This window comes from Nanorana parkeri, unplaced genomic scaffold, assembly GCF_000935625.1.
Source record: "Nanorana parkeri isolate BGI_ZX_2015 unplaced genomic scaffold, ASM93562v1 scaffold312, whole genome shotgun sequence".
In the NCBI taxonomy this organism is placed as follows: Eukaryota; Metazoa; Chordata; class Amphibia; order Anura; family Dicroglossidae; genus Nanorana; species Nanorana parkeri.
Window position 1 is genome coordinate 656557 of NW_017306580.1, and position 9085 is coordinate 665641.

The following is a 9085-nucleotide window of genomic DNA, read 5'->3' on the forward strand; positions in this document are numbered from 1 at the left end:
TATATAAAAATATATTAAATTTATTAGGGATGCACCAATACAATTTTTTTCAGACCAAGTACAGATACTGGTACCTGAACATCCATACAATTAAACATTATTATTATGGGGTGACCTTTGATCTACATATGATGTCAGTTAATGCAGTGTGACCAAAAATAAATAAATACAATTGATTTCCATTAAATATTATTAATGTGGAACTTAATGGAGAAAATGCTGGCAGCCAGGCTCTTTATTGCAGAAGTGAGATGTTATGGTTCTTCTGCAATTAAACAAACTTACCTGCTGCTTTGCAGTTTTATCTTTAGCATGTACACTGAGCATGTGCAGCTCAGTGTACCATCTTGGCATGCTTCGGTGGCAGAATGAATTAAATCCAGCATACATACAGGGGTAATATGTCATTCCGGCACAACCAATCAAGATGGTCAAAGATGCCAAACCCAGAAGAAGACTGGGTGAAGAGGTCAGTGCTGGCAAGGGAGCAATGGGAGGTGAGTTTTGTTCTGCTTTAACCCTTAGTTAACTCCAATCAGTTTTTAAGGGGTGAGAGAAGTTTTGTGGTGTGTAATGTAACAAAGATAAAACATTACTTTAATTATTGTTACTTGAAATTTGTTAATCTTACCCCACAAGGGCTTTGAAGATACTATTCACAAAAATACACACTTAGTAGAGGTGCACCGATATGGAAATTTCAAAAGCGAAATAAAAAAAAATTTCAGGCCGAAACCAAAAATGTTTATTTTAAAATGTTCTAATATTTTATTTTTAGTAATTTTTTATAAACTTTTTGATTTTTTGTATATTTTTATTTATTAATTCATTTACTAAATATTTGTATTTTTTACTTTACTTTTAGGGGCTTCAGGGAAATATTAGGGGTCTAAACAGACCCCTGATATTTCCCTTTAAAAAAAAAAAAAGAGATTAAGGACATACAGTCCTCAATCTCTTTTTCTGCAGCCCCTGTTATCAATGAACAGGAATCCTCTATGAGTGTTCCTGTTCATTGATAACATGAGAACTGAGTATGTTTACTATAACTACAACTATGAATGAACAGGAGGTGATGTAGATCACTTCCCATTCATTCATAATTGAGGATATAGTAAACATACCATGTCTTCAATTATCTACAAACACTCAGTGATCACTGATCAATGAGTGTTTGCACTAACACTCCTCTCTGACAGCTGTAATACAAGGCCTTTTTGTCTCAAAGAGCATTACTCGAATGTCTAAGGAATTGTTATTAAAAAAAAAAATTGTTGATGAAGCAAAAACAAACAGTAAAAAAATGGTCAACAGTATATAATTCCATAAGTGTCCGGGCAGCACTCAACAATTTGCAAAAGTGTCCTGGCAACTCTAGACCATCTGTAAGCAGTAAAGCTAAATGTGCACATGCAAAATATATTAAATGGAAAACATTTGCATTCCAGCAGGAGGGATGCCTTTGGACACAGAATGTTCATAGGAAAATAAAAGGTTGGCTGCCTTGCTGCTTTAAAGGAGAAGTATTGGGAGGGTAACATATACTCTACTTATAGCCAGTGTGGTACACTGCACCTGTCACACGCTGACTCTAAAGGCCTAGAGCTGAGTGATCATGTAACCACTGTTCGCTCAGCTCACGGCTTCTCCCTGCAGACAGTAACCACTCCCGCAGGGATTCCCCCTTCCCTTTTCAGTTCCCCCAGTGCTCAATTAAGGAATGGACAGCAGAGGGGGTAGACACAGCTGGCTCTAGAAAGGCAGAGCCAGCTGTCAATAAGGTAACTTATTGTTCCTGGCAGCAGCGTGGCTTTGGGCTGCCAGTATATAGCAGGCAGTACCCTACTAGATGTTGACTTTCGGTCTCAGAAGTACCGTAGTAAATATAGTCCTGTGACCAATATAGAAGTAAAGTCAACAAAAGGTTTAGCTTAACTTATCTTTTAATCAGTATGGATTACCAATCCTTTAAACCGTTTACCGCACAACTCCTCCTCCTTCCTGAGACCGGCAAAGCTGAAGACAGCCCCACACCTGCCATATAGCACTTGAAATCCTTATGCCCGGCACAGCCCTGGAGAGCCCCACCATGCAGCCCTGGTGACAGCTAAATGTAGGGTGACACCCAAACGCAGCCCTGGGGAGCACAGCAATAGCCAGTACAGCCCTGGAGAGCCCCGCATGCAGCCCTGGTGACACCCAAATGCAGCTCTGGAGAGACCCGCACGCAGCCCTGGTGGGAAGCCGCACCAATTTGTACGGCCAGTCATATGAATAACATTTAGCAGTGCATATATCATAAAGCAAGTGGAAAAAAACCAACAACACGGTCACCAGTTTCAAATTGCACCATTCACAGTTCACAAAAATAGCAGCATTTTAAAGCTCCAGACAACAAACCACATAGGTTAAACTTGTAACAGTCAATCTGTGACTAATAGAGGATTTGCTTCAAGCAAGAAAGAACTATAGGAAAGTCTGGATATAAAATGCAAAATAACTGCAAAATTCCGGTCAATAGAAGGCAGTGACCTTAGCCCTATCAGTAGATTCAGATAGACAGGTGAATACTTAGACCCTGGCAACATATAGGGCAGAAATTGCCCATAGGCGACACTTTAAAAGTCTTTACCACTTAATTTATAGTTAACAGGTCAGTGATGGCCCTAGAATTATTGCCATCACTCCAATGTTCACAGCATGTAATATTTGTGGTGCAATTGTCATTTTCGCACATGGGCGCACCCAAGGCGTGTTTGTGCTCGTTTGTGGAGGGCTTTAAAAAAAGTTTACATTTTTTTATACGTCACTTTAACCACTTCAAGACCAGGGGTTTAGACCCCCTTCCTGGCCAGGCCATTTTTCAGTATTCAGCGCTGCGATACTTTGACTGACGTTTATTCCGTCATGCAACGCTGTACTGAAATTAATTTTATACCATTTTTTGGGGACAGATAGAGCTTTCTTTTGGTGGTATTTAAATCACCACTACGGGTTTTATTTTTTACTATAATTAGGAAAAATTACTGAAAATTTTGAAAAAAAAACATTTTTTTTACATTATGATGCTATCACACTGGGGGCTGATAAGCGTGACAGGTCTATTAGACCTCTAATGTCACCTGTGGACCCTTCTGAAGCAAAGATCATGCTTCACCAACTTCTCCTCCACTTACAGCAGCCAGTGAAATGACAGTCTGATACCAAAAGTGACAAAGTCCTCATCACGTCTGGATGCAGCAATCAAAGGGGAGATGAGCCATTGGAAGTGTGTTGATCTCTCTCCCGTGCAGCCAGACACCCGCCGCATGAGAGACAGTGGAGTGCAGGATAGATGGCAGTGGTTTTTAGATAGATAGGGGATAGATGGCTTTTCAGCATCATACGCCCGCCAAATCACTTTTATGTGAAAGCCGGGTGATCTTGGTTTTAACCACTTAAGTACCAGAATGTATATATAAATGCTGCATAAACAACCATAGGAGCAATGTATCTTGATAAATTCATACCACTGCACTCTGGTTGTCCAGCAATCGGCATTATAAAACTGCCAACTATTACCAGGAACACCATGCAACCCATGGTGTTACTCAGCCCCCCTCATGCTACCTACGACCGGTGATTGCAAGGCTTGACTGGGAACTGCTTGAATGTGCTTCCTCTGTGGCCTATTGCTGTCAAAGACACAGATAGCATGGGAAGGCTCAGCAACACCATGAGTTTCATTGTGCCCCATTGCACATTTAAGGCCATGCCACATACTAATCAGTCTCATTTGATAATTATGTGCACCACAAACAATCTGTGGGCTGCACGGAAAAAACCCCAGCAAGAACAAACCAATCTCCTGCTGGGCTATTGTATTCTGACAGCAACGGGTGTGCTGCTGTCAGACTACTCGGACACTGGTGGAAGCTGATGGTTCTGTCCCAGCATACAGCAATTTACTACCACTTTAAGTGAATCTAGCTGATGTCCACAGACCACACAGAACAGGCCAAAGGCCCAGTGATGGTCTACAGAGCACAGTCTAAGATCTACATCGTCAATGCTAAAGCCTGATGAAGGGACCCTGAGCTGTCCCGAAAGCGCTTGTTTGGTCATATGACAAAAAACTTCAATATATGAAGCTTTTGCTATCTTAAAAGGATTGGTGTGCTGGTGACGTTTCTACAATTTTGCTGACATTCGCGGCGCCATCCGCGGTCACTGCGAGCACCCCCCACTACAAGGGACATATCGGTAAGGAGTGCGACAAGGATAGTACTTATTGTCTGACTTGGCATACTTGTTCTGCACCCCCGATTTTTGGAACCACTGCAACCCTGGATATAGGGTCAATTGCATGAACATTGACAGACATACCCTCAGGCCCACAGGCCATTGCTTCGTCAATGCTAAAGCCTGATGAAGGGACCCTGCGCGGTCCCGAAAGCGCTTGTTTGGTCATATGACAAAAAACTTCAATAAATGAAGCTTTTGCTATCTTAAAAGGATTGGTGTGCTGGTGACATTTCTACATTTTCACAGTCTAAGATGGACGCCTCAAGGTGGCTGCTTTCCATCTTTGCAGCCTATGTAGCACCCATGTTTTGCTATCAGGGATACCAGTGCAATGCATTCACCATCTGTAAGTATTAAAAGAAGCCTTGATACCAAGAAAGGAGCACTTTGACAGCCAGCAGATAACAAAAAGTGACAGGTCTCTGCTAAGTTTGCCAGTATGAAGATCAATGTTACAGCATAAAACAATATACAGTCCAGTATAACCATACTGAATGATCATCTGAAATGTTTAAGCAGGAAAAAAAAAAAAGCATCAAAGAGTACCCAGCCCTATGCAGAGAATGGCAGCACTAATTCAAAATGTAGAAATAATTCCTGGAGCGTCTGAGTCGGCTCTGCAGCACTGTGATATTACTTCATATGTGACAGATTCACTTTAAGCAGCGCTGTTTGTGTCTGAACACAGCTTACAAAGATAACTGGACATTCCACACCTATCGAGACCCGGCATTCTTTCATCTGTGCTTATTTGCATTTTGATTAGTATGCATGAGATTTCCATTGAACTTTTATACTCCTACCGGCACATAATACACTTTAATGAGCATAAAAGTGAGCATGCAAATTAGAACTGCCATTAATCACTAAATGCTACGGGAAATCGGGAGGCTGGAACAAGCACGCAATAAAATGCAGAGAGAGGCATGCTCTTTCTAAATCTCCATAGGCCCTGGCAATGACGGATAGGCTTTCATGAGCGCTGCTGACACAAGGAAGAAGTAAATAAAATATTCTATCAGCATAGACAATAGGTGACCATTCAGCATGAAAATTGTGGAATGGTAATTTGCAGAGGATGAGCAATATGGAAGAGAGGGGGGTGGAGGGGGACGGTGGTGATTAGATATTCAAATGTTGGCAACAGACCACATTCTCTTTCTGGAGTTACTAATGTGACATTTAGGTGCAAATTTGCACTAAATTAGGCAACCTGCTAAGGCAAATCAAGAGTCATGTTAAAGTTTTCAGTTATACTGTATATGGAAATATAATCAGCTTAAAGGGAATACTATTGATGCATGAAAATGTTTTTTTTAATAAAACCTATATGTCTATGTATATTTTTGCAATTGTAGAAATTCAACGTACACCAGAGCTGCACAAAACAATCAGCTCCAAACCTTTCTTTTGACAACTGCTGTACAACAGCTTGCTTCAAATAAAAAATAAATAAATACTTATATGCCACCCCAATAATACACATGTAGCAGTAACCTTCAATGAAAATATACCAACATGCCTAGTCAAAAGATATAGGCAATAGAACCTATATACAAATTTCATCTTTTCACATATAAAGTGTTTTTCCACTTTTGCAGCCAAATTGGGATAACACCTATTTTATATTTGTTACATGTTCCAATTCATATAGCATGAATCAAAAAAAAATATTAAAACATAAATAGTTTACCATTTTACCTGCTCTTTTCTGAAAACTCCAGAACTCAAGTTTTTAACTTAAGTTAAAGATCAAGGAGCATTGTATGAGGACACTTACTCTGTTCCCTCTTTGTCTTGGGGACAGACTCACTCACTGACTGTTTAGATTAGCTTGCAGACTGCCCTAAGTCATCCAATTTTTTTAAGGTATGCTGTATAAATAGGAACACACAACAAACATATAAAAGGGACTTTTTCAAAATTGACTGCAACAGTGGAAAAATATTTTAGGTTGGGTATGGCTCCACCCTTCTAACAACCTCCTAGTGGTCTTGTACTGTGATGACTGGCTGGCAGAGCCAGCTGTCATTCGCGCAGCTGGGTGGATCTCAACAGTATTGTCAGGATCCGTCCCGGCTGCCGCGTCTCAGTATACTGCGAGCTGTAGCTGGCAATATACTAAGCTTTGGGTAACGGGAGGATGCTAGTATATGTCTTACGTGACCCTTAGGAGAACTAAGGGGAAAAACACTTACCCCATAGTTCTCTTTTAAGTACCCCCTGGCAGTATTATAGTTTGTCCAAGCCCCTGTCACATTTACTTTTTTGAGGCTTGTGTATCTTTTCATTATTTTTAGCCCATGGAAAGTGTTTTTCAGGCTCCCCCATTGGCGACCATTGGGCCAAAACACGCGACTCTGCCTCAAAAGAAGCTCATGTACTTTTTTGTTTTACAGGAGTTTTGCTACAAGTGACAGAATGCTCAGATGTGATCATGGGCCATTGAAAACAATTAGATTTATCCTGGGTGATTTATCCCCTTTTCGTGAGTGGTCACAGCACGAAGAAAGGTGTTTTTGCACTAGTATTGGAAGAATTATTATTATTACTACATAGTATTTATATAGCGCCAACAGTTTGAGCAGCGCTTTACAATATAAGCAAGACATTACAATCACAATACAATTCAAGACAAGATGGTAAGGAGGGCCCTGCCCCTGAGGGCTTACAATCTAAAAGAGGGGGAATTGATACATGAGGAGGTAGCTGTGTGGTGATGAATGATTTGAGAATGTGATGGTTCAGTGGTTACAAGAATACATTTTGGTGGTGGTGGTTTTCACAGTGAACTTTTATTGTGGAAATTTAATGTTTATGAATTTTTATATAGATTTAATTTTTTCACATGTATGTTTTATGTACATTTCTTATTTGTGGTTAGGCACAATTGTTATATGAGCGCAGTGCACTTTATGTACTGAAAACATTATTTTAAATAACTTATTTTTTCTTAAAATAAGCCCTAGCATTTCTGTCTACACTACAGAAGCTGTGCTCTTAATGGACTTGTCTCCCAAGACAAGTATCCAGCTTTACACTGTGGTGCACCGCTTTTGTATTGTACCTGTAAACAGACCCTGATCACAAAAAAAGCCTCAGTTGATTTCCCGATGATATATCTATATCATAAAACTCATATACGTGAACATATTTATGCATACGCCCACATAAAGGCAAATACAAATTACATAACATCTCTCCGATTACTTCAAAATGTGCTATTTTTGTCATCTAGCTTCTGTCGGACATCTTCCCAATAAACGGTAAGAAAAATAAAAAATTACCTTCCCATTCCGTTGGAATGTTTCCAAGTTCATATTTGTAAACTTCTTTCTGCACCGGTTCTATTATTCTTCTTGCTCTAACTGCCTGGCCTAAAAGAAGAAAAACAGAAATCTTTATGTTCTCGCCATGCAAACAAGTGAGGCATTGTGTTGTACAAGTATGTTAATTCACCAACCACCTATGATAGACCGGAATATTCAGTAAACAGGGGAAAGGAAAAAATAGGTAGCAAGGACACATAAAACCTGCTACAATTAAATCCCAGAAACACACAGTGGCGCCTTTCTAAATACAGTTTATTTTGACTTAGGGTTGGGCTTCTTCTGAATGCCTATGTGGTACCTGTGAAAAGGAAAATGGTCTAAACAAGAGTCCATTATAGGTGTACAAAAGATTTATGATGCATGGTGTTTGAACACACAATTTACGCTTATGGAGTCCCAAAGGGCCAAGTTAAGTTAGCAGGAGCTAAGGAGAGTAAAGGCAATTCAGTTTATGGGTTATATGGGACAATTATGAAAGAGTGTCGTTTGTTACAGACTAAAATCTCCTAACACTACTAAACCAAGCAAACACAAGGTGAGCACTCACAGAAATACAGTGCCAAGTCTTGTAATAATTGGGCCTTGTAGGTGAAAACTACAAAGCAAATGCAAGTCCTCTTTATCGCGTACAGAAATTTCCCAATGTACTTAAAAAATCTCTACAGCTACTTATTCTCTTTTCTGCATCCATACATCAGACCAGTCAGGGGAAATCTCAAAGCGGGTGCTTATGAAAATACATCTATACATCTATGCATATCTTTAGTGTGCGTTTTAGTGATATCATTACAGTTTATCTGCAGGCGAGAAAGTTGTACCTGGACACCTATAGTGCAAGGATCTCCCTGCTCCTACTTCATTTACTCTTATGAAATGTAGTGGGCTTGTGCTTTTGTCACCTCTCCTGCTGCATCTTAATCAATCCTCTACCAAACAACGGGAAGGGGGCAGTTATTACATAAGGAAGCAAAGCCTGTCTTCGATACCCATCTCTTCCCACAGATACAGCATAGAGAAAGGAATGGGAAGCCATTAATATGGAAAAGACAGCTGTGAGGAGCTTGGGTTGCTATTACCAAAAACTGAATTTTTTGCAGTCAAGCCCTTTTCTATGTTTGTACCTGCCCGAGTCCAAGTACAGACACCCGCACAAATGTGTAGCTCAGGTGAGCGTACAGCGGCATACAGCCGTGTCCTCCCATAGGGAAGAACAAGCTGCTGCATACAATCACATGCAGCACCTGTCCTTCATGGGAACGGCTCGATACGGCTGTGCGCGCCACACGGATCTGTTCGGGCCCATTCTAAGCTGTCTGAATGAGGAATAAAAAGACAGAATGTATTCTATGTACATGCCGGATTTGCTCTCCCTGCCGCCCCAAGGCCAGGTTCTGCAATGCGCCCCCTCCCCGCCAACCGAACCCCCCCTCCCCCCCAAATCAACGGAGAATGGCAACCGGATGGCAGGG

The 9085-nt window shown here is 40.7% G+C and overlaps 1 protein-coding gene across 1 annotated transcript in view; it reads right to left on the reverse strand.

Annotated features, from left to right (window-relative positions):
- NDUFAF2 (NADH:ubiquinone oxidoreductase complex assembly factor 2) overlaps positions 1-9085 on the reverse strand; it is a 93316-nt gene that overhangs the window by 35161 nt on the left and 49070 nt on the right. Inside the window, exon 2 of the mRNA XM_018557947.1 lies at positions 7572-7661. Coding sequence (XP_018413449.1) covers positions 7572-7661 — 90 coding nt within the window. The remainder of the gene's footprint in view (positions 1-7571; positions 7662-9085) is intronic.